At 41.5% G+C, this 26,359-nt stretch overlaps 3 protein-coding genes across 3 annotated transcripts; all 3 read left to right on the top strand.

Annotated features, from left to right (window-relative positions):
• The first annotated feature begins 2,471 nt into the window (after positions 1-2,471).
• LOC139945399 (macrophage mannose receptor 1-like) lies at positions 2,472-2,987 on the top strand. The gene has a single exon (XM_071942748.1). It carries the CDS (start codon positions 2,472-2,474, stop codon positions 2,985-2,987), a length of 516 nt encoding a protein of 171 aa, XP_071798849.1.
• Positions 2,988-6,946: 3,959 nt separating this feature from the next.
• Positions 6,947-12,991, top strand: LOC139944752 (uncharacterized). The gene is made up of 2 exons (XM_071941827.1): positions 6,947-7,075; positions 10,113-12,991. Exon 2 carries the CDS (start codon positions 10,140-10,142, stop codon positions 12,075-12,077), a length of 1,938 nt encoding a protein of 645 aa, XP_071797928.1. The 5' UTR covers positions 6,947-7,075; positions 10,113-10,139; the 3' UTR covers positions 12,078-12,991.
• A 7,203-nt stretch (positions 12,992-20,194) lies between these two features.
• On the top strand, positions 20,195-26,254 carry LOC139945220 (uncharacterized). Its single transcript, XM_071942527.1, has 2 exons — positions 20,195-20,335; positions 23,169-26,254. Exon 2 carries the CDS (start codon positions 23,196-23,198, stop codon positions 25,125-25,127), a length of 1,932 nt encoding a protein of 643 aa, XP_071798628.1. The 5' UTR covers positions 20,195-20,335; positions 23,169-23,195; the 3' UTR covers positions 25,128-26,254.
• The last annotated feature ends 105 nt before the right edge of the window (positions 26,255-26,359 follow it).

Here is a 26,359-nt window from a genome sequence, read left to right as displayed (position 1 = left end):
CATGTTGTTCTGTCGACTTTTTATTTCAACAGAAAAGAATTACACGAATAGATTTATATAAGGATACAGACTTAAAAAATCAGAATAGAGACACCTATCAGCATTTATTAAGTCTAAGTTTTAGCTATTAAACTTCTATGTATGGTATTATCTTCCTCAAAACATCTGACAATCTACTTCATTGACCAATTTCAAAAGACAAACAAATGATATAAAATGATATAAAATTTACTGCATTACGTATCTATGGACATCGGACGATTCAGACGATGGCTTCGGCACCACCAGACTTGACTCAAATTCCAATCCCTTTGCCATTCTCGGAAAAACAGTAGCTACATTTTGACGGTGAGGGCGCACTGCTACACGGCTTGTAGTTGGCACGGTATTCCTAAGGGACATCTCACTCGAGAACGGGACTTGAATCAAGTCTAACACCACTAAGGTGGGGAAGCCACAGTGGTATTTAGCGGTTTCTAATGGTTTATATTTTTACCAAATTATGTAAATTAATGTTAAGGGTATTTAAACACTGCTAAACACCCAACTTTAATCTGTTAGATACTTGGCCGCCCAATGTATATTCATCAGTTATTTAATGTACACGAATCGATAATTATCAACTTGAATACTCAAAAAGATATACAACTCGCGGGCTGAAACACAATACACACATGGATGCCACAAGCAGGAAGTAGCTCTTTCGATGCACCAATCAGACAATGACCATTGCAATCAATGATTTTGTTTTATTATCAAAAATTTTAATTTGAATTCAAATACACGTGTGCTTTCATACTTCCATAAAAACAATTGACGACAAGTTCATGTATTACGGAGTAAGTAAGGCAAACAGATCATTTAGTAAACATAAACGTAATAAATAGAGTATGGGCCAATATGTCTATCTGGTATGTAAAGACGTAGCTTTACTGACCGCTAGTTAAAGGGCGGTATCATTCTTAATTTTCCTCCTGTGGCGTGGAGATTTGGGTAGTTTGGATTCTAGTACTAATTCGAGCTTGTATTTCAATAAAGGTCGTTATAATATTATTCATGAGCATGGATTACATTCGTTGAATGCGAAGGTGTAACCAGCATGCAGGGGACAGGGGTAGGAGTCACCCCTCCACCCATTAGACCCCTCCCCTTTTAGGCTTCAATATGAGATCGGGAGTAATAATATGCACGAACGATAATTTCAATAAGTTTAATAATATCAGCACTTACATAGCGCCTTAATCATGTCGATATGCTCTAGGGTGCTAGTACAGATGGTTTGCCTTCCTCCCAACCATTGTTTTAGCCTACCTGCACCCCCCCTCCGCACCATAACTATAATGTCTAGTTACGCCACTAATTACAAGCAAAGCATAAACTGTGTCCATGTTGAATGGATGGAGTGTTAAAGACACTGGGCACTATTGGTAATTTGTCAAAAACTAGTCTTCACAGTTGGTGTATCTCAACATATACACAAAATAATAAACCTGCGAAAATTTGAGCTCAATCGGTTGTCGAAATTGCAAGATATTAATGAAAGAAAAAACCCCACCCTTGTCGCACCATGTTTACACGAAGTTGTGTGCTTTTAGATGCTTGATTTCGAGACATCAAATTCTAAATCTGAGGTCTTTAAATCAAATTCTTGGAAAATTACTTCTTTCTAGAGAACTACGTAACTTCAGAGGCAAATGTTTCTCACAAACTGTTCTGCTATCAACCTCTCCACATTACTCGTTACCAAGTAAGGTTTTGTGCTAATAATTATTTTGAGTAATTACCAATAGTGTCCACAGCCTTTAAGCCGGGTGCGGCCTGTTAAAACCAATGACTTTTATCCAGATGAACTTTACTACAGAAATGTATTGGTTGTTGTTTGTTCATACACAAGCACTTGGTATTGGGTGATATATTATGGATCTCTTACTCAAGGACTCTGAGTACGTCTCTGCATGACAAGATGACTTTACCAACAATCCTCTGCAAAAGCATTTACTTAAATTTGCTCGTAATGTCTGTATTATGCTACCTGTTATTGATTTATTTTGCTATAAACGTCTCGACAAACTAGAAATTCCATAGACAAAATCAGAATATGATCACCGTAGTAAATATGACGCAGAGACTTGAAAACATCAGACGTTTAGTATTAATAACGAAATGTATACCCGATATAATATTCAGATTTTGTCAATCTCCAGCAGAGAGTCGCATCTTTCTTGTATCCGTGTTGATGTCAATCATGAAGACTTTAGTCTTAGTATTCGCAGTTGCCCTTAACTTCGTGGTATCGAGCTGCAATGAAGGTTTGATCTGCCCATCTGAGTGGGTGTTATTTGGCGAGTCATGCTACAAGTCAGTTATGGAGAAAATTACTTTTGATACCGCATTCATCACCTGTGCCGTTATGAGTGGCCACGTTGCAGTGCCTATATACGTCACTCACAGAGCATCAGCTTATCTGGGACATGGTCAGTAACGTTGAAAGTGGCAACGTCTGGGTTGGCTGCACTGACAGGGAGGTAGAAGGCAAGTGGGTGCAGCCTGGTGAGGGAGAGTGCAGTTTCTTCAACTGGTATCCAGGAGAACCCACCAAACAGAACGGTGAAGATTGTGTATTGATGAATCCTCCATGTGATGGTAGCTGGAATGATGGCTCCTGTAACTATCCGAGCTACGTGGTCTGTCAGCGCCCTGCCGTCGCACCAACCATCCCGCCAGTCAGTCCGTACTGTCTGCAAGCAGACACCAACGGCCGCTTCGCATCCCATTGCCTGACCGGTCATGTCATCAAGGAGTTACCGATCAAGGGCGTGGTTGCGTGTGGCTCAGCGTGCCGTGATGAGCCTCGGTGCCGCTCCTTCAATGTACGGCTTGGACGAAGAAGCAAAGAGAAGATCTGCCAGCTCAACAACGTCACTCGTGAGGGAGCTGATAACGAGGTTTTTGACATAGACAATTCTTGTTACTATTTCAACACCTGATGACCGTGGTAACATACGCACCCAAGCTTGTCCGTTGAGTTACTCTTGTCCCTCTTTTGTTTATACTCAACTTTTTTGCAACAGCTCCCATTGGTTTTGTACACGTTTTCCAACTGTGGACCTTTCCCGAACATTTTGATATCTTGTCCTCATTTGTTATAGGTTCCCGGTTTGAATATGTATACATACTCAAAGGAACATACCAAAGTAGAAACAATCGGTGGCATAGTGAATCGATAATGGATTGCTTAATCGATTAATCTTTCAGTCGATATGATTATTGATCAGTTATTGATATTACCTTCCAGGAAGTTACATTTTTGGAGTATGTTTGTTTGAACATGAAGCGCCTCCTGCAAAATCAATGGAAGTTTCATTCTATGACGTCACATTCTCCTTGGACTAAAGGTCAATCTTTGAGTTATGGACGTGGTTCGAGACAAAACAAAAGATGCCATAATCTTTATTTTCCATGTCCAGTATTCACATCACGAAGTAAACAAGGCGCTTGACCATGTTTTGCCTTTTTAACCGCTAGGGGCACTGTCGTCGTCATGATCAAGGCCCAATTTCATAAAGCTGTTTACCTGTAAGCAAATTTGTGTGAAAACAACGCAGCTTCAATGATGAATACTCCATGGACATCTGACGCTTATAACATAGACGACTCGGTCGCAGCACTCGATCACGTGATTGACACACCCTACTTTCTCTGCTTGACGCCAACATCAACAAGAACATATTTTCAGTGGAATCATGTCCTTAACAAAATAATGGACTTGCCCACACATTTTTAAGCTAAAACATTGCTGGTGATTCAGGCTAGCCAGTATTGAAAAGCATCCCTTTTTATTATGAAACATGAACCCGTGAAAAAAGTTGACAGGCTGTATGGAATAACAAGATACTTGCTCCTCCTGGCTACATGTAGGCACTACAAAATTTAAGAAAAATCCTGGCAGCAACCTTCCATCCATTTTCTTATTTAGCCCAGTGTAACCAAAGGGAGGCTGAGAGGGCAACAACCATCAGAACACTCTCATCTGCTCACAACCGGACTTTTTTCCTTTGTTGCTCCCCGAATATGGAACAACCTCCCAGTACGCATAAAAAAATATTGTAACTCTTTGACACTAATAAAAAAATCTCTATAAACTCCTTTGTCTCAGACGTTATAATATTATATTGTAGTTACAGTTCCATTGGTTTTGCTATTTTCAGCGCTTTGATCTTGATGTAAATGCGCTTTACACATATTTAGTTGTATGTGTTTGGCTCAGATGGTCATGTCTCCACCTTAATAGTATTTACGAAAACAACAGAATATCTGCCCTGTGTTATTAAAACATTAACAGAGTGAACGCATACATCTTATAAAGGTGAAAACTTTAGGCATACGTTTTTAAAAAGTGCCTTGCTTTCTCCTATCCTTGTTTTCAAAGAGCAGAAACATTCCTGAAACCATCGCTAGTCTTTCAGAGTCGTCGTCTAGTATACAAATATTGACTGCTTCGAGTGCTATGGTTAAAACTATGACTCCCGAGGTGATCCCCGGAGCGTTCTATTTTCCCGAGGCGAAGCCGAGGGAAAATAGAACGCTACGGGGATCACCGACGGAGTCATCGTTTTAACCATTGCACTCGAAGCAGTCAATATTTGTTTTATAACACCCCAAACATTTCTTAATACTGTACAATTATTATTAAGTTACAGACCTGCATGCTACAATCCACGGACGACGCGAATACGGACTGAACAAAAACTTTTACTGTGCTGCATGTAGTGTCGTGCAATCCGAAATGGTTACAGACTATTAATTTATCATCCTCGTACACGCAACGGGCGTCTGGGTAATGCACGCCATGTGCTAGTCTTCGGACTAGCGCATGGCAAACCGACGCACTAACACACGGCCGTCGTCTAGCAAAACTAAGACATGTCATGTGACGCGCTCTAAACCAATGAGCAGGGAGAATACTAGTAAGGGGTGTTTAAATCTGTATTACTCCACTGCAGGAGGAAAGCCTCTTCACCAATTCTGTGTCTCATTCTATCCTGCGCTGTCTGTTGCAAAGAAATGCTTCTGTAGGTACTTAACAGTTTATCTCTCCATCTTCTGATTGTCGCCCTCTTTTTCTTGTCCAGTTTCTTGGGGTCCAGTTGGTTGCTTTGCATGCCCATTGTCGTGCCTCCTTGCTAGATGGCCTGACCATCTCCACTCCTTTCATTTGATCGTCTTCCCTGCACTCTTGTCCTCATTTGTCACCGTGTCCTTCTCTGTTACTCATATCATAATCCTTCCCATAGCCCTTTCTGTCGTCCATGTCTCAGAGTACGCAGCACCAAATGGATGCTACCTTGCCTATCATTCACGCTATAAAGGAGTACACATTTACTCCTGGGTGTTGAGAAGCAATTAAAGCGGGCATTAAGCGTCTCGCCATATACTACAATTGTTACATTCATACAGATGCTTCAGCACAAAACAGCTAATCACAAACAAGAAAAAGATGAAAACCAGAGTTAGGTATAACTTTGCAGCTTAAATACTGAGCCATATGTACCATTATTTGACTTGCTGGCATCCTGCTTATAGTTTTGCAAGTCAAAGTGTTATTAAGTACAAACTTCTGCTTCAAGAGCTCTTTGAAACTATATGCTCTCATGGAAAGCCCAACACATCGGACAACTCTTGGACAAAACTTGCTAATAGGCTGACATACACTGCCAGCACACAACCTGCAGTGAACCGTTTTCCCGCCCTTTTTAATCACTACAAAAAAATGTTTCACAAAAAAAAGTATCACTTAGCTAAAAAACAAAAATCATTTTGCTCCTTTGGCATTTTGTTTCATGTTATCATCGAAAGGCTTGAAATTATTTACTGACATCGCGGTAAAGGGCATTTTTCACACAGAATAAAAAGTCGATAACACAGCATGCTTTTTCGAGTCCTGGTTTGTATTTATTCAGGTTTACTCTACAAATGATAGAGTCGTTATAGTTTTTGTGGATAAATCGACACAATGTCTACTAGTTTATAATCCACATTTTTTTCTGGTTGATTTGTACCTCTTTGGAAGCAACAGTAACACGAATCCTTTGTTTTCAAAGAACTTTCCTTCATAATTTATAAAGGAACTATTTACCAAGGCACGTGACAAATCACAGTGGCAAAACGGTATGCCCTACGCCATACTTGAGATAGGGTTACACTTATACATGAACATGAACCGTTACAAGCAAATACAGTGGGACTGTGTTTGTCATAATATCATCAGTCAAATGGTTCACATTGCCGGATTTATTTGCATAAAATAACAACGTTGATACCAAATAAACATTTTGTCCATGGGGGATGTCAACAAGGTCATGTATACAGTTGGTGATGTTGGGTGTACAAAGCAGACTCTGTCGTAATGTACAATGTTCCACTTCTACCAACACACGTTATGGTTTTCCATGTGCATCAATTCCCCATTTCCCATGTCATGTTATGGTTTGTGTTTGGGGTCAACAGCTCAAGGACTGAACACATAAAGTTTCATATACACAGCCTTTCTGTGGCATGTAGACTCGACGACAAGTCGTTAGGCGCTGCCTAGCTGTTACAAACACACATTCTGCCGTTCATGCAACAGTCACAGTGCGATTATACATACATGCAACGGTCGTAGGTAGCGCGTGGCAGCTGTTGCCACTGACTCACACACATACTGGGATCGAGGATGTGTGTGAGTTTCCGTAACTACACCGCGCTTAACAAATTACCGACTTGATTTCAAGACTATGTGACACGTGGAAATCGCCATACCATACAGCGCGCACTGTCGCTATGGTTGAATGCAATACCAATCCCGATTGAACGCTATAAATACTGTGGGTTTTTCCAGTTCTGAGAAACTACCATTGCGCATTGTTCGTATTAGCCGATGCGTACTTTACATTAGTACGCGGGTAGTGTTTGCGAATAAACCTGCACTGTTTTTGATCAGTTTCAACGTTTTTTTTGTCGTTAATATCCATTAATTTCACCTACCATAACATTCAACTGTACGCATTGAGTAAAGCTACGTCTTCAGCTTCAGGTAGGACTTTACTTTTACTAGTGTTTTCTAATGCAGATGACAATTGTTATAATAACCGACACACTTGTGAAACATGGTCTTGTTTGGTTGTTTATGAACAGACAAGCTATTGGAATGAACCTGATCTGAGAAGTTGTACAAAAGCTCTACGGAAACCGAATATTATAAATATCGACGTTTTAGAAGAAATAATTGTTGTTTTAGGAAACCCAATTATTGACATGTAAATCTGCAACCATTATGAAGTCCCGGTGTGGCAGGACACTCTGTCCCCCATACAGCGAACTGTGAACAAAATAATTCTGATAGCGCCCATGTTTTAACCCCCCTCCAACCGATGCAACTTTCCCATTATTATTATTATTATTATTATTATTATTATCATATGGGGGAGAGAAACCCTGGCTGACAGACCTTGGGACACACTGGTCCTTTTGGGGCAGTATAGCTGCCATTTAAGGGTCAATGTAATGAATTTTCTAGTTTTTATCACTAAAAATGTTTTACTCAAATGTAGGGCCTACAGTTATAATAGTAGCTGGTCAGTTTGAATCAGAAAACAAACCATGCTGACTCGGGTATAGGCCCTCTGTATAGAGTATGGATGCTAAATGGGATTGCCTGTTGGTAATAGTCTAACTCGGTTTTAAAGGGGAAAAAACAATGAAGAAGATATATTTGTACGCCTCAACCGGTTCATTGGTAACTGCATTCTTTTTTTTCGTTTTTCTTTTTTTGAGGGGGGGGGGGGTTGTTGTTAACATTTACAGCTTTAAATTATGGTTATAGTTAGCCTTGCTCAAGGCAGTCGCATTATTCGCTCCGAAAAGACGCCGCTGTAAACCCACCCGTATACCCTGTGCGTGGTGCGTGCGATCACACCGCATGATCCACCCGTATACACACTGTTACATCGTACTACTACTGTGCACATAAGTCAGCCGCACTCGTACCACTAACCGCATGCGGAGGCCGTCAGGCCGACAGCCTTGTCGGGTCTGTAACTTCCGGGTTTAATGTGTTGTATTGAAAAAATTCCACTAGTGGAAAAAATGGGGGGGGGGGCTCTCGGATATGCTAGTATGCAGCTCATGAATATGTATATCTTTCGTCAGACCTATCAGACAACACAGGATGTAAGGCAAATGAATTATTCATTTTGACGTCCAATCACGCACTTCCCATATCACGACCTTTGGACCCTATCATGCGTCCATGGTGGTGGTGTGTGATGTATGTCTCGTCTTTCGCGGGCATTATGGTAATGAGCTGACCGTGGGAACTCTTCGCTTATTATATTAATGAGGTCAGTGGCTTCAACACAGACCCTACAAGGCTGTCGGCCTGACGGCCGACGCATGCGGATAGTGTACGGGGGCATCGTGGCGTGCGATGTTACGCACAGTGAATACGGGTGGGTTTTTATACAGCGGCGTTCTTTTTTCGGAGTGAATAATTCGACTGCCTTGAGCAAGGCTAAGTTTTTATAGTCCCAAAGTTGCTCGTTAAAAAGAAGTTTTTAAAACAACACGATTTCGTTCAACCACAAAATGGTAAAAAAAAAAAGGAAAAAAAAAAGACATGCTCAGTTTTCAATTTAAAAATTCATAAAGTCCTATTATAATAACGCACAAAACGTGGATATTAACACAGGAAATTATCACGATTCCATCCACATATAGTCACCTTTAAAGCCAGTGGACACTATTGGTAAATTGTCAAAGACTAGTCTTCACAGTTGGTGTATCTCAACATATGCATAAAATAACAAACCTGTGAAAATTTTAGCTCAATCGGTCGTCGAATTTGGGAGATAATAGTGAAAGAGAAAAACGGGGTCCGCCCGATAGTCCGAAGGTCCGTTAGTCCGAAGGTTCAATAGTCCGAAGGTTCGATAGTCCGAACGCGCAATTTTCCATAAGAGGGGGTTCATTAGTCCGAAAATGTAATAGGGTTCTTTAATCCGAACATTTGATGCGATAGTCCGAAGGTTCATTAGTCCGAAGGTTCATCGATCCGAAGGTTTACTGGTCCGAAGGTTCGGTAGTCCGAAACAAAAACGAGGTTCAACAGTCCGAAGGTTCATTATTTCGAATCGACGATAAGGTTCGATAGTCCGAATCGACGATAAGGTTAGATAGTCCGAATTGACAATAAGGTTCGATAGTCCGAATTGACAATGAGGTTCGATATTCCGAATTGACAATAAGGTTCGATAGTCCGAATTTACAATACGGTTCGATAGTCCGAATTGACAAAACAAGTTGTTTAAATAGTCTGACTCCATCGTATTGGAAGGTGGAGTTGACGCCCCCTCCCCATTATATCGCGTGATGGGACGGCAACGGGAGTGCCCCCCCCCCCACTCAAATAAAACTAATAATAATAACAATAATTATTATAACCGGCAATGGGTTATTAAATAAACACCCTTGTCACATGAAGTTGTGTGCTTTCTGATGCTTGATTTCGAGACCTCAAATTCTAAACTTGAGGTCTCAAAATCAAATTCGTGGCAAATTACTTCTTTCTCGAAAACTACGTCACTTCAGCGGGAGCTGTTTCTCACAATTTTTGTATACCATCAGCCTCTCCCCATTACTTGTAATCAAGAAAGGTTTTATGATGATAATTATGTTGAGTAATTACCAATAGTGTCCACTGCCTTTAAATAGTTCAAAAAGGTCATTCAAGAATAATTGTAAACAATATTTTGAAAGGTTAAACAATTATATCTTGCTTTGTTTTTCCAGTTTTTCTTTAATATCGAGAAAAACAGCATAATATTTATATTTTGAAGGTAACTTCAAAACATCAAAATTGTACTTAAGAAACCTGTTGTTCGTGTGGCAAACAAATGACACAAGTTCTCCAGTAATCAGTCGATTGTTTACAAAATTCTGGGCATGCGCACCTTTTTCGAGTGCAAACGAGTTTCCCATGTGAGTCTGCTGCCACCTAGTGTCTTAAAATATCCATCAATTATTGCACTCACTGATTGTAGGAACTAACGGGAATGACATTCGTTTTACTTCAGGTTACAGGATTGTGCGTTCTCACCAAGATGGCTGAAGCTGCACCACCCACTGAGACCACTTGCAAGATTAGACATGTACACATCGAATGCCCAATCTGCCTGAGTCGGTTCAACGATCCGAAAATCCTGGACTGTCAGCACAGCTTCTGCTTAAAATGTCTTCAGGTACTTGTAGACAAACAGGATCAAAATAAGGATTTTATAATTTGCCCAGTGTGTAGAGAGAAAACTTCCATCCCAGAAAAGGGAGTGTCGGCTCTTCTTAACTGTTTTTTCTTGAGCTCGCTTATCGATGACGTCATCAATCTGGAAGGTCCGGAGGATGACATCAACCCTCCTGTCTGGACTTGTGAAGGATGCGACGAAGGTCTTAAAGCCGTTTCACGGTGTGTTGACTGTGATGCAAAACTCTGCACTGCATGTCTGGAACACCACGCGAAACTAAAAATGAACAGGCATCATCAAATCGTTGATGCCTTCGCCTCATCAAATGAGCGACCCAAAGACACGGACAAAACTCAATCTCCAAAGTGCCGGAAACACACTGACCAGGAACTGCGTTTTTACTGCGAAACTTGCGATTTACTTGCGTGCCATGCTTGTGTGGTGTTTGATCACAGAGCGTCGAACCACAATCTCTCTGAAATCAATGATTCCATAACATCTTACCGTCAAGCTGTTGAAGAGGCATTGATGAAATTTGATGAATGTCGCAAGCAATTCCAAAAAGTGGATGACTCTATCAAACACTCTCAGCGTAGATTGCAACTCATGGTCGATCAGGCTCTTCAAGATATTTTGGTTAAGGAGGAAGAGGAAATCACTAAGATTAGAAATGCATCTCGCCTCCTTCATCAAAGAGTCACTCAAATCGGTCAAGAAAGAGGTGAGGAATTTGGCAGCATACGGAGCAGCAATCACGATAAGATGAGCCGTGCAGAGCAGATCGTAGCTTCAGTCAATGAGTTGATGCAGAAAGCTGATGACTTTGAGCTGCTGGACCTCAAGCCAAAGGTTATGCACAACTTGACATTCCACAAAGAGCTCCAGTTTCAAACAGTGCAGCATAGCAAGTCATTCATCGGGTTCAAAGGTCATGATGTCGTAACTGATGCGGATATCGGTGAAATACTAGAGGAAGAGAAGTGGGAGGTGAAGACAGAGTTTGGTAAAGAAGGGGAAGGTGAGGGGGAGTTCAAGGTTGCGTCAGACGTTGCTTGCTTTAGCAATGGTGACATTGTCGTTACTGATATAGGGAGGGGTCTATTATCCACATTTACATCAAAGGATTGTTATAAATCTACTGGTGTTCAAAGTGAAACAGAGGATGGTCAACTATATTGTCCTAACGGTGTTTGTGTGACCTCTGATGACCTGCTTCTGGCTACTGACGGACTGGATGTAAAGGTTTATGATAGAGAACTGAGATACATTCGTCAGTTCATACCCTCGCAGAATGAAGTCGAGGGGCAGTCAGAGAGTCTACTCAGTAGAATCGCAGTGGACGAGAAAGATCGGATTGCAGTGGCTGACTGTAAGAGAAAGGTTATATCTCTCCATAATATGGATGGATCTACCATTTCTATAAAACATCATGCCGAAATAGAAAACCTGTCCGGGCTATCTGTAAGCAGCAAGGATCGACTGATCTTCACAAACTACTACAAGATGAAATTAGTTTGTTTGGATTTCATGGGAAAGGAGGTGTTCAATATCAGCACCTCCATTGACGGCAAACCTGTAAAACCTGCTGGTGTGTGCTGCGACGATGCTGGAGACATCTACGTGTCTGTTCATGGTGACGGTAGTGTGGGAACGTGTGAGATACATCATTATCACGCATTAGGTGAGCACATCGGCTGTGTAGCTCGTGGCTTGTACAATTCTTTTGGCATGACGTTTACTCCTACCGGTGACCTAATCGTGGCTGATCTTCAATCGGTCAAGATCATGCATCGCGTGTGAGTGTCAAAGGCATTGTCGAAAACGATACATTTGCAAGACAATTAAAACGAACAAATCGAGAGAATCAGTCCTACTGAAGAATGTGACAAAATCATTATTCAAAGAAATCCACGAACTATTATTCAAAACCGACAAATCATTTCATGAAATCTTACTGATTTACTGTAGCATTAACATTGAGTCAATCATTATTCATAAATAACTCAAACAGTTTCGCTATTCGTATTGGTGGAGAGCACGTCACGTAGGGGTGATTAAACGGTTGATAATAACCAGCTGGAGCTCTGTTTATAACCGGTTGTTTTCGGATACTACACGCTTGTCTTGGTGCAAGACGTTTCTCGTTACGGGCGTTGCGGGCGCTGTTGGTGAGTTGGCTGCGCTGTGTGTGAAAGGAAAACAAGAAACGTCGTGCACCAAGACTAACTACGCGCACGATGCATTTACGAAAACTGTCTCAGTCATAAAAATGCAACCCACGTACAAAGCTCAAGGACGTCGGAAAACGGATAAGTTTTACAGAGTTTCTTACTTTATTACGCCTTTTAACCAAAATGTATTGATGAATGGGAATTAAAGAGTAGTGACTTGTTCTTAAACTGCCGTTTGAAACCTTGGAGGGTCGTGGCCGTGCGATAAAGGCCCGAGCCGAAGGCGAGGGCCTTTATCACACGACCACGACCCTGCCGGTTTTAAACGGCCGTTTAAGAACTCGTCGCTCCTCTTTTATTCCCTTAGTTAGTTTCCACTAAGCCGTTTAACCAATCAAAGGGAGGTGGGATGCGAAATCACTGAGAGAGGACTCAAAGCTCTGTTCAGTTGTTTTGAGACTAATTCTGTCAGAAGGAACACGTTGTTTTGGATCGGACGAGTTGGTCTATTAAATGCGTTTGTAACCGTTTTTTATCAAATGCATGTGGTTGGAAAGATCTTTTAAAAGTAGAATACAATGATTCACACAAGTTTAACTCGAAAATGCGTGGTTTTCCTTTTACTGTGCGAACTAACACGGTCGGCCATTTATGGGAGTCAAAAATTTGACTCCCATAAATGGCCGACCGTGTTAGTCGACGAGGTAAAAGGAAAACCGTGCAATTTCGAGGCATGTATGTGTAGATCATTGTATTCTATTTTTACAACATCTTTCTACACATATGCATTTTATAAAAAACGGTTACAAACGCTTTTCAAAGACCAACTCGACCGATCCAAGGCAACGTGTTCCTTTAATCCACACCATACCCACCGGTCATTTCATAGGCATTTATATCCTAAGATGGACCATACCACACGTCCTAAAGGGGTTTCAATCAAGGGGCAGTGATTCGGTTAGAAAGGGGCAGGACTAATCTCTTCTTGCTTTGTGTACAAATTTATCAATTGTCAATGGTAGATGAAACCATTACAAAACCTAGCTATTAACTTAAATTGAATCATTTGATTATACTTTTGTATTTTTACATTAATCAAGCAACGATTTATTTAAAAGAAACATGGTCGCCTGATAAAATAATTATAATCAATTGAATGAACTGCTGATACAATTCTTCCGAAAAGTCGATATAATCATGCTTAATAATGTAGGATTTTAGTTGAAACGTGACATTGGAAACAGCGGAAATGCTAGGGCGCCACCTATTGACATGACATACCTACAGACATGGCAGTAAGTACTGTTCAGTATGCTTGTATTTAGTTACAATTTGTATTAAACGGAAAGCTTGTTAAGTAGGATTTAAAACTTTGCATGGAAAGCCTGTTGACTATTTTAAACTCTAATAACTATATTATAATAGCAAAGCTTGTAAAATGCGTTTTATTTGCTGTGGGGCCTACCCTTATGGAACTATCATAAAAATGCAATCGATGTAAACAGTAAATTTAACTTCTCTGGTGAATATAACAAAATAACATCTTAAAAAATAATTGCATACTCTAGATTTGATATATAGTAGAAAATGAAACATTTTAACTTTAAATCTACCGTGAAATTATTGAGCACAATTAAAATGTCAGAAATTAACAGTGATAGTCTTGTATAAGCGTAAGTTTGTTGGCTGTCCTGTCGTGGATTCATTATTCAAGCAAAATTTCTCAATCAATGATGAAAGTAATTTTATTATATTTGGTTTAAATGATATACATATTACTTGTGTTTGGTAGTTAGTAGAAAACTGTATACTTTCCTGTAGTTCCACCTTAACATTATCAAGCACAAGGTAGATGAAAAGGTCTGTACACGTTTGATAATGACTCTGAAAACTGGTGGCATTACAAATTTGGTAAGAAGTACATCAGCTTTGGATAAAATGTATTTTGATGAACATTTTACTTTAAAACACTGCGGTTATATATCTGTTGACCCCCCCCCCCCCACAGCCACACACAACCCCAGAAAAAAGGCCTGCGAAACGTTACTACATTCTCCCTGCATGGATATAACTACTGCCGATTTTCGCAAACTTTACCACTTTTTGAAATGAAATCTTCACAGATTGAAAAGCATCTTAAGCATGGTTCGATTCTTTCTTAATTGTACAAAGAGTGGCTTAGATGGCCATGTCTCCAACGCGATTTTGTTTGAGGTAACACAGAAAATGTGTGCCTTTTTTGTTAAACATAAACTAATGTAAAAAGATTGAACTGATATGATTTAAGGATGAACCCTTTGGGCAAACGCTTTTGAAGGGAAAAAATAGCCTTACATACTGCCCCTGTTTTCATTCGGACGAAACATTCCTGAAACCATCGCTACTCTTTCAGAATACTCAGAATGGGTGCATACCTTGTTTATCATTCACCCTATCTAGCAGTATGTTGAGAAGCAATTAAAGCATGAAGCGTCATGTCCAAGACTACAAGATTAGTTATTGTATTACATCCATACAGACGCTTCAGCACAAAACAGCTAAATCACAAAAAGACACGATGCTTAGGCCCTATATACCAGAATTAAGTATAACTTTGCAGCTTAAATACTATGTCACATGTACCATGTTTTACTGACTGGTATCCTGCTTATAGTTTTGCAAATCAAAATGTTATTAGGCACACATTTTTGCTTCAAGAGCTCTTTGAAATAAGGCCCTCATAGAGCGGCAGCCCAGAGCACTTTGGTTAAAGGAACGAGGTACCAATATTTGAGTACAGGAACATTTAGTGGATAACCTGACATAGTCAGATATGGATGTCTGCCAGGGACCCCCCGCTGTGTGTAGCACGTGGACCCCCAACAAAGAGGCAAAATAATGGGCTGAATCAAACATTCTAGGTACCAAATGAAACCAAGTGGAAATGTTCATTAACATCATGCTTAGTAAAAAATATCAACCGCCAGACAAATTGTCTGCTGCATTAGGCCTGCCAGACACCCCCTCCCCCAAATATTTAGTGTACAAACCTATGGGTTGAAATTCACCAGTTGTCAAATTACCTCAGATTTACATGAAACTTTGTTTAACTGTTCTACTATGGCTAAAATGAACACAAACCAAAAATTAAATCCATACTCCATACCGTTTCCGAGATACAGCCTCTTAAAAAATGCTAAAATCTCCCCCTTTTGGCGCTCCGCCCCCGAACGACCGCGCGTCGTGGTGATATTCTTTTCAAACGTTAAGAGCCCGTAATTTAATAACGACACCAGCTGTGTGGCTAAAAATTGTATGCTATTTAAGTTGTGGCCCTTGATTCATAATTTGGCTGCACTGGGCCTGACAGACACCCCCACCCCCGGGGTAAAACATCGGAGGAACAACCTAAAACCAAATTGAAATTACCAATAGTCCTAATGCACAATTCTTAACAGAAGACAATATCAGCCGCCAGACAATGTTTTGCTGCATTGGGCGCGGCCCGACAGACACATATACCCTCCCGGGTTAAACATTAAAGGAACCACCTGAAACCAAGTTGAAATGACCAATAGCAATAATCTTAATACAAGTATCAACTGCCAGACAGCAGTTTTGCTGCATTGGGCCCGACAGATGCCTCCCCTCCCCCGGGGTAAACATCAAAGGAACCACCTGAATTTAAGTTGAAATGACCAATAGCAATATTCTTAATACAAGTATCAACTGCCAGACAGCAGTTTTGCTGCATTGGGACCGACAGATGCCTCCCCTCCCCCGGGGTAAACATCAAAGGAACCACCTGAATTTAAGTTGAAATGACCAATAATAATATTCTAAATACCAGTATCAACTGCTGCATTGGGCCCGGCAGACACCTCCCCTCCCCCGGGGTAAACATCAAAGGCCCCAAGTGAAATTAAGTTGAAATGACCAATAACAATATTCTTAATACAAGTATCAACTGCCAGACAGCAGTTTTGCTGCATTGGGCCCGGCAGACACCCCCTCCCCCGGGTTAAACATCAAAGGAACCACCTGAAATTAAGTTGAAATGACCGAAAACAATATTCGTAATACAAGTATCAACTGCCAGACAACAGTTTTGCTGCATTGGGCCCGACAGACACCTCCCCTCCCCCGGGGTAAACATCAAAGGTACCACCTGAAATTAAGTTGAAATGACCAATAACAATATTCTTAATACAAGTATCAACTGCCAGACAACAGTATTGCTGCATTGGGCCCGACAGACACCTCCCCGTCCCCGGGGTAAACATCAAAGGACCACCTGAAATTAAGTTTAAATGACCAATAACAATAATATTCTTAATACCATGCTGCCAGACAACAGTTTTGCTGCATTGGGCCCGGCAGACACCTCCCCTCCCCCTGGGTTAAACATCAAAGGAACCACCTGAAATTAAGTTGAAATGACGAATAACAATATTCTTACCACCATTATCAACTGCCATACAACAGTTTTGCTGCATTGGGCCCGGCAGACAACCCCACTCCCCCGGTGTGGCGGTTTCAACTTTCCGCCGTGTTCAGTTTTCCGAATGACCAAATACGGTAACATAGCGTCATGCGACACCTGCGCGCAGCAACCGAAAGAAGTCAATACTGTTATTCTTTACTGAGTCCCGGAAAACTGAATACGGCGGAAAACTGAAACCGCCACACCGGGTTTTACGCATCAGAGGAACCACCTGAAACCAAGTTGAAATGACCAATAACAATATTCTTAATACCAGTACCAATCACCAGACGAAAGTTTTGCTGCATTGGGCCCGGCAGACACCTTCCCTCCCCGGGTTAACATCAGAGAAACCACTTCAAACCAAGTTGAAATGACCAATTTACACTCTTCTTAATACAAGTATCATAACACGCCAGACAAAAAATTGGTGCATTGGGCACGCCAAACACCCCCACCCCCTTGGTTTAAGAATATTGTTATTGGTAATTTCAACTTGGTTTTAGGTCGGTCCTTCGAAGTTTAACCCCGGGGTTGGGGAGGTGTCTGCCGGGCCCAATGAAGAATCATAAAAATGTCTGGCGGTTGATACTTCCGTTTGTATTAAGAATATTGTTATTGGTTATTTCAACTTAGCTTTAGGCGGTTCTTCTAAAACCCGAGGGAGTGGGGTTGTCTGCCGGGCCCAATGCAGCAAAACTTTCGAGTGGCAGTTGATACTTTTATTAAGAATATTGTTATTGGCCTTTTCAACTTGGTTTCAGGTGGTTCATTTGACGTTTAACCCGGGGGGGGGGGGGGGGAGTTGTCTACCGGGCCCAATGCAGCCAAACTTTTTTCTGGCAGTTGATACTAAGAATATTGTTATTGGTCATTTCAACTTGGTTTCAGGGGGTTCCTCTGATGTTTAACCCAGGGGGAGGGGAGTTGTCTGCCGGGCCCAATGCAGCAAAACTGTTGTCTGGCAGTTGATACTTGTATTAAGAATATTGTTATTGGTCATTTCAACTTGGTTTCAGGGGGTTCCTCTGATGTTTAACCCGGGGGGGGGGGAGTTGTCTGCCGGGCCAAATGCAACAAAACTTTCGCCTGGCAGTTGATATCTGGCAGTTGATACTTGTATTAAGAATAATATTGTATTGGTCACATTTCAACTTGGTTTCAGTGGTTCCTCTGATGTTTAACCCGGGGAAGGGAGCTGTGTCTGCCGGGCCAAATGCAGCAAAACGTTCGTCTGGTGGTGATTGATACTGGACGTCAAAGAATAGTGTGTTTGGTCATTACTTGGTTTCAGGTGATTCCTTTGTTTAACCCGGGTAAGGGAGGTGTCTGCCGGGCAAAACATTTGTCCGGCGCCTGATAATGTCTTGTGTTAAGAATAGTGCAAAAGGCCTTGGTAATTTCAACTTGGTTTTAGGTCGTTCCTCCGATGTTGAACCCCGGGGGTGGGGGTGTCTGGTAGGCCCAATGCAGCCAAATTATGACTCAAGGGCCATAACTTTAATAGTATACACCTTTCAGCCGCAAAGCTGGTGTCGTTATTAAATTACGGGCTTAACGTTTGAAAGAATACCACCACGACGCGCGGTGTCGGCCGGGGTCGGAGCTCCAAAAGGGGGAGATTTTAGTATATTGTAAGAGGCTGTATCTCAGAAACGACATGGAGTATGGATTTAATTGTTGGTTTGTGTTCATTTTAGCCATAGTGGAACAGTTAAACAAAGTTTCATGTAAATCTGAGGTAATTTGACAACTGGTAATTTTCAACCCATAGGTTTGTACACTAAATATTTGGGGAAGGGGGTGTCTGGCAGGCCTAATGCAGCAGAAAATTTGTCTGGCGGTTGATTTTGTTTACTAAGTATCATGGTAATGACCATTTCCACTTGGTTTCATGTGGTTCCTAGAATGTTTGATTCAGCCCATTATTTTGCCTCTCTGTTGGGGTCCATGCGCCACATGCAGCGGGGGGTCCCCGGCAGACATCCATATCTGATTATGTCAGGTTATCCACTAAACGTTCCCGTAGTCAAATATTGGTACCTCGTTCCTTTAACCAAAGTGCTCTGGGCTGCCGGTCTATCATGGAAAGCCAACCACTTTGGACAAAACTTGCTAATACACACAGTACATCCGCAGCACAAACCCCGCAGTGAACCATTTTCCCGCCCTTTAAATCACTATAGAAAAACGCTACACAAAAATTGTATCACTAAGCTAAAAAAACAAAAATCATTTTCCTAACTGGGTCATTTGTTTCGTTGTTTATCATAAATTGAAAAGCTTGAAATTATTTACTGACATCGTCGTAAAGAGCATTTTTCATATAAAATAGAAATTCGATAAAACAGCATGCTTTTTCAAGTCCCGTATTCAGGTTTATTCTACGAACGATAGAGTCGCTCTAGTTTGTGTGGATACATCGATTCAACGTCTAGCTTATAATCCACATATTTCTGGTCGATTGGTCCCTCTTTGGAAGCAATATATAGTAACAAGGATCCTCTGTTTTCAAAGAGCTTTCATTCAATGGTTATAAAGGAACTATTTACCAAGGCACGTGACAAATCCCAATGGCAGAACGGTAGGCCCTACGCCACACAATACATGAACATGTAGCGTATAAACAGCAAATACAGCGGGACTGTGCCGGCTTTATTTGCATAAAAACAATGTTGATACCAAAAACACATTTTTGTCTATAGGGGAATGTCAACAGGTCATGTATACAGTTGGGTGACGTTGGGTGTACGTAGTAGACTGTTGTCATGTACAATGTTCCACCTAGTATCACCACACATTATATGGTTTTCCATTTGCATCAATTCCCATGTTATGGTTTGTGTTTGGGTCAACAGCTCCAGGACTGAACACATCGAGTTTCATAAACACAGCCTTTCTGTGACATGTAGACTTGGTGACAAGTCGTTAGGCGCTGCCTAGCTGTTACAGGCACACATTCTGCCGTCCATGCAACAGTCACAGTGCGATTATACATTCATGGAACGGTCGTAGGTAGCGCGTGGCAGCTGTTGCCACTGACTCACACACATACCGGGATCGAGGATGTGTGTGAGTTTCCGTAACAACACCGCGCTTAACAAATTACCGACTTGATTTCAAGACTATGTGACACGTGGAAATCACCATACCATACAGCGCGCACTATCGCTATGGTTGAATGCAATACCAATCCCGATAGAACGCTATAAATAGTGTGGGTTTTTCCAGTTGTGAGAAACTACCATTGCGCATGTTCGTATTAGCCGATGCGTACTTTACATTAGTACGCGGGTAGTGTTTGCGAATAAACCTGCACAGTTTTTGATCAATTTCAACGTTTTTTTGTCGTTAATAATCCATTAATTTCACCTACCATAAGATTCAACTGAACGCATTGAGTAAAGCTACGTCTTCAGCTTCAGGTAGGACTTTACTTTTACTAGTGTTTTCTAATGCAGATGACAAATTATAATAACCGACACACTTGTGAAATGGTCTTGTTGGTTGTTCATGAGCAGACAAGCTTTTGGAATGAAACCTGATCTGAGAAGTTGTACAAAAGCTTTACGGAAACCGAATATTATCGACGTTTTGGAAGAAATAATTGTTGTTTTAGGAAACCCAATTATTGACATGTAAATACTGCAACCATTATGAAGTCCCGGTGTGGCAGGACACTCTGTCCCCCATACGGTGAACTGTGAACAAAATAATTCTGATAGCGCCCATGTTTTAACCCTCCTCCAACCGATGTTACTTTCCCATATGGGGGAGAGAATCTCTGGCTGACAGACCTTGGGACATTGGTCCTTTTTGGGCAGTATAACTGCCATTTAAGGGCCAATGTAATGAATTTTCTAGTTGTTATCACTAATTTTACTCAAATGTAGGGCCTACTATACACATATTGACTGGCAATGAGGTAACTAGTGTACGTCTATTCCCCCGAGGGACTTTGAGTGACCAGAAGAGCGACTTATTTGGGCCCTTCTTCTGGTCACTCACAGGCCCGAGGGGCAATAGACGTACACTAGTTACCTCATTGCCAGTCAATATGTGTTTTATAACACAGCTCGGTCTTAAATGTCAAATGAGAACAGAAATCTGGAAAAGAAAGGAAGTTTTGTAGTTGCAGTTCACGGTTCAAGTCGCAAGAGGGCGCTGTAACCGGGCACTATTTTCAAAGACTAGTGCCCGCTCGGGTACTAGTTCCCGCAAACACGCGCGCGCGATCACTAGACTATATTAGTTAATCCCACGTGACCGTGTTTCAGCCAACCAGAATACAGAGGAAGCAAAAGGTGTGTTATAAAGTATAATAGTAGCTGGTCAGTTTGAATCAGAAAACAAACCATGCTGACCCAGGTATGTATAGAGTATGGATGCTAATTGGAATTGCCTGTTGGCAATGGTCTAACTCGGTTTGAAAGGGGAAAACATACAATGAAGAAAATATAAATGTACGCCTTAACCGGTTCATTGGTAACTGCATTCTTTTTTTTTCTTTTTTTGAGGGGGGGGGGGGGTTACAGCTTTTAATTAACATTTACAGCTTTAAATTATGGTTACAACAAGTTTCTAAAGCAACACATTTGTCTTTCAACCACAAAATGGTAAAAAAAGGGGAAAAAACATGCTCAGTTTTCAATTAAAAAATTCTGTTATAATAACGCACGAAACGTGGGTGTTAACACAGAAAATTATCACTATTCCATCCACAAATAGTCTCCTTTAAATAGTTCAAATTGTAAATAATAATATTAATATTAATATTTTGAGTTTATATAGCGCCTTTTCACTCCCGAATGGGTGTCTCAAAGCGCTTCAAATTATTACCCTTGGTCACTGAGCCTTAATTCACTCCTTAAACCATCTCAGCTCTCTCAGCATCGTGCAACAAATGCGCTACTCGGCTAAATCAATCACAAGAACCATCTCTGCCCTCATTTACCCCTGGGTGGAGAGAAGCAATAATAGTTAAGTGTCTTGCTCAGGGACACATGTGTCAAGACCGTGATTCGAACCCACTCACTGCTGAACAGAATCAGCAGAGCTTGAATTCGGTGCTCTTAACCGATCGGCCACGACACCCCACAATGGGTGCGTTCGTTTAGCTTCCCTGGGTCGACCCCGGTGTGTGACGTTTTTTTTTCCCAGGACAAACGTGGGTAATTATCTGCACACGTTCGACCTGGAAAAAAACCGCCGCACACCGGGGTCGACCCAGGTGAGCTAAACGAACGCACTCAATATTTTGAAAGGTTAAACAATAATATCTTGCTTTGTTTTTCCAGTTTTTCTTATCGAGAAAAACAACATAATATTTATTATATTTTGAAGGCAACTTCAAAACATCAAAATTGTACTTAAGAAACCTGTTGTTCGTGTGGCAAACACATGACACAAGTTCTCCAGTAATCAGTCGATTGTTTACACAATTCTGGGCATGCGCACCTTTGTTTAGCCTTGCTCAAGGCAGTCGCATTATTCGCTCCGAAAAGACGCCGCTGTAAACCCACCCGTATACCCCGTGCGTGGTGCGTGCGATCACACCGCATGACCCACCCGTATACACACTGTCACATCGTACGAATACTGTGCACACAAGAAATCCGCACTCGTACCACTAACCGCATGCGGAGGCCGTCAGGCCGACAGCCTTGTCGGGTCTGTAACTTCCGGGTTTAATGTGTTGTTTTGAAAAATGTCCACTAGTGGAAACAAATGGGGGGGGGGGGCTCTCGGATATGCTAGTATGCAGCTCATGAATATGTATATCTTTCGTCAGACCTATCAGACAACACAGGATGTGAGGCAAATGAATTATTCATTTTGACGTCCAATCACGCACTTCCCTTATCATGACCTTTGGACCCTATCATGCTCGCTGAGCGTCCGTGGTGGTGATGTAAACATGTCTCGTCTTTCGCGGGCATTATGGTAACGAGCTGACCGTGGGAACTCTACGATTATTATAGTAATGAGGTCAGTCGGCCTGACGGCCTCCGCATGCGGATAGTGTACGGGGCATCGTGTCGTGCGATGTTACGCACAGTGAATGCGGGTGGGTTTTTATACAGCGGCGGTCTTTTTTCGGAGTGAATAATTCGACTGCCTTGAGCAAGGCTAACCTTTGTTCGAGTGCAAACGAGTTTCCCATGTGAGTCTGCTGCCACCTAGTGTCTTAAAATATCCATCAATTATTGCACTCACTGATTGTAGGAACTAACAGAAATGACATTCGTTTTACTTCAGGTTACAGGATTGTGCCATCTCATCAAAATGGCCGAAGCTGCACCACCCACTGAGACCACTTGCAAGATTAGACATATACACATCGAATGCCCAGTCTGCCTGACTCGGTTTACCGATCCGAAAATACTGGACTGTCAGCACAGCTTCTGCCTGAAATGTCTTCAGGAACTTGTAGCCAAATATGACCAAAAAGAGGAGTGTATAATTTGTCCAGTGTGTAGAGAGAAAACTTCAATCCCAGAAAAGGGAGTGTCGGCTCTTTTTAACTGTTTTTTCTTGAGCTCGCTTATTGATGACGTCATCCATCTTGAAGGTCCGGAGGAGGACATCAACCCTCCTGTCTCGACTTGCGAAGGATGCGACGAAGGTCTTGAACCCGTCTCTCGGTGTGTTGACTGTGATGCAAACTTGTGCAAGACATGTCAGGAATACCACGCGAAATTAAAAATGAACAGGCATCATCAAATCGTTAATGTCGGCTCGTCAAATGCGCGACCCGAGAACAAGGGCAAACTGGAATCACCAAAGTGCCGGAAACACACTGACCAGGACCTGTGTTTTTATTGCGACACGTGTGATTTACTTGTGTGTCTAAAATGTGTGGCGTACGATCACCGAGCACAAAACCACGTTCTCTCTGAAATCAATGATTCCATTCGATCTTATCGTCAAGCTGTTGAAGAGGCATTGATGAAGTTTGATGAATGTCGCGAGCAATTTCAAAAAGTGGATGACTCTATCAAACACTCACAGCGTAGATTACAACTCAAAGTCGACCGGGCTCTTCGAGATATTTTGGCTAAGGAGGAAGAGGAAGTCACCAAGATAAGAAACGCATCTCGCCTCCTCCAAGCAAAAGTCTCTCAAATCAGTCAAGAAAGGGGTGAGGATTTTAATAGCAAACTGAGTAGCAATCACAATAAGATGAGCCGTGCAGAGCAGATCGTAGCTTCAGTCAAGGACTTGATGCAACATGCTGATAATTTTGAGCTGCTGGACCTCAAGCCAAAGGTTATGCACAACTTGACATTCCACAAAGAGCTACAGTTTCAAACAGTGCAGCATTGCAAGTCATTCATCGGGTTCAAAGGTCATGATGTCGTAACTGATGCGGATATCGGTGAAATACTAGAGGAAGAAAAGTGGGAGGAAAAGACAAAGTTTGGTAAAGACGGGGAAGATGAGGGGGAGTTCAAGATGGCATCGGACGTTGCTTTTTTTAGCAATGGTGACATTGCCGTTACTGATATAGAAAGTTGGCTATTGTCCACATTTACATCAAAGGGTTTCTACAAGTCCACTGGTGTTCAAAGTGGAACAGAGGATGGTAAACTAAAACAACCTTACGGTGTTGCCGTGACCTCTGATGACCTGCTTCTGGTTACTGACGGACCGGATATAAAGATTTATGATAGAGAACTGCGATACATTCGTCAGTTCAGACCCTCACAGAATCAAGTCGATCGGCAGTCAGAGAGTCTACTCCGTGGAATCGCTTTGGACGAGAAAGATCGGATTGCAGTGGCTGACTGTATGAGAAAAGTAATATCTCTCCATAATATGGATGGATCCACCATTTCTACAATACATCATGCCGAAATAGACCATGTGTGCAGCCTATCTGTAAGCAGCAAGGAGCGACTGATCTTCACAATCTACGACAAGATGAAACTGGTTTGTCTGGATTTCATGGGAAACGAGGTGTTCAATATCAGTACCTCCATTGACGGCAAACCTGTAAAACCTGCTGGTGTTTGCTGCGACGATGCTGGAAACATCTATGTGTCCCTTCATGACGGTAATCTTGGAACCAGTGAGATACATCATTACCATGCATCAGGTGAACACATCGGCTGTGTAACTCGTGGATTGTACAATCCTATAGACATGACGTTTACTCCTACCGGTGACGTCATCGTGGCTGATAGGGACTCGGTCAAGATCATGCATCGCGTGTGAGTGTCAATGAAGTAATGGTCGAGAATGAAACATGTTTAAGACAATTACAAGTCACAAAGTTAGACAATAATAATTATTGGAGAGACTCAATCATACCCAAGATTGTGAATAATTTATCATTCGAACAAATCCATGAACAACCCTCTCATTCAAAACCGGCATATCGTTCCGTGAAATTTTAATAATTGACTTTCGCGTTGACATTGATGAATCATGAATTAATTAATTAATTACAGTGCTAACACACATCGGTGTTTAGGTAAAAAACTAAAATAATATTCTTTTCCCCGATGCAAATTTAACATCTATTATACATTAATTAATTTCCGCTAATGCCGTTTAACCAATCAAAATGGGGTGGGATGTGAGGTCGCTAAGAGTAGAGGGAACTCAGAGCTCCATTGTTCAGTTATTTTAAGACTACAAACTCTGTCAGCACGTACTGACATTGAGTTATGGTCATTGTCTTAAAGGCAGTGGACACTTGGTAATTGTCAAAGTCTAGCCTTTACAGTTGGTGTATCTCAACATATGCATAAAATAACAAACCTGTGAAAATTTGAGCTCAATCGGTCATCAGACTTGCGAGATAATAATGAAAGAAAAAAACGCCCTTGTCACACGAAGTTGTGTGCGTTTAGATGGTTGATTTCGAGACCTCAAGTTCTAAATCTGAGGTCTCGAAATCAAATTCGTGGAAATTTACTTCTTTCTCGAAAACTATGGCACTTCAGAGGGAGCCGTTTCTCACAATGTTTATACCATCAACCTCTCCCCATTACTAGTTACCAACAAAGGTTTTATGCTAATAACTATTTTGAGTAATTACCAATAGTGTCCACTGCCTTTAACCACTCCATACACCCCGGCCAGCTCATATAGGCATTGCTGTCTTAAGTTGGACCATACCACACGCATATAGGGGTTTCAATCAAGGGGCAGTGATTCGGTTAGAAAGGGGCAGGACTAATCTCTTCTTGCTTACTTTGTGTACAAATGCATCAATTGTCAACGGTAGATGAAGCCATTACAAAACCTACTTAACTATTGATCCACATTGAATCCGTTGATTACTTTCATATGTGTACACAAAAATCATGCAACGATTTATTTAAAAGAAACATAGTCACCTGATAAATAATTATAAGCAATTGAATGAACTGCTAATAATTCTTCCGAAAATTCGATATAATCATGCTTAATAATGTAGGATTTTAGTTGAAACGTGCCAT

The sequence above is a fragment of the Asterias amurensis genome, chromosome 12 (assembly GCF_032118995.1).
Source record: "Asterias amurensis chromosome 12, ASM3211899v1".
Taxonomy (NCBI): Eukaryota; Metazoa; Echinodermata; class Asteroidea; order Forcipulatida; family Asteriidae; genus Asterias; species Asterias amurensis.
The sequence above is the reverse complement of the archived record's forward strand: the minus strand, read 5'-3'. Positions and strand labels throughout refer to the sequence as shown.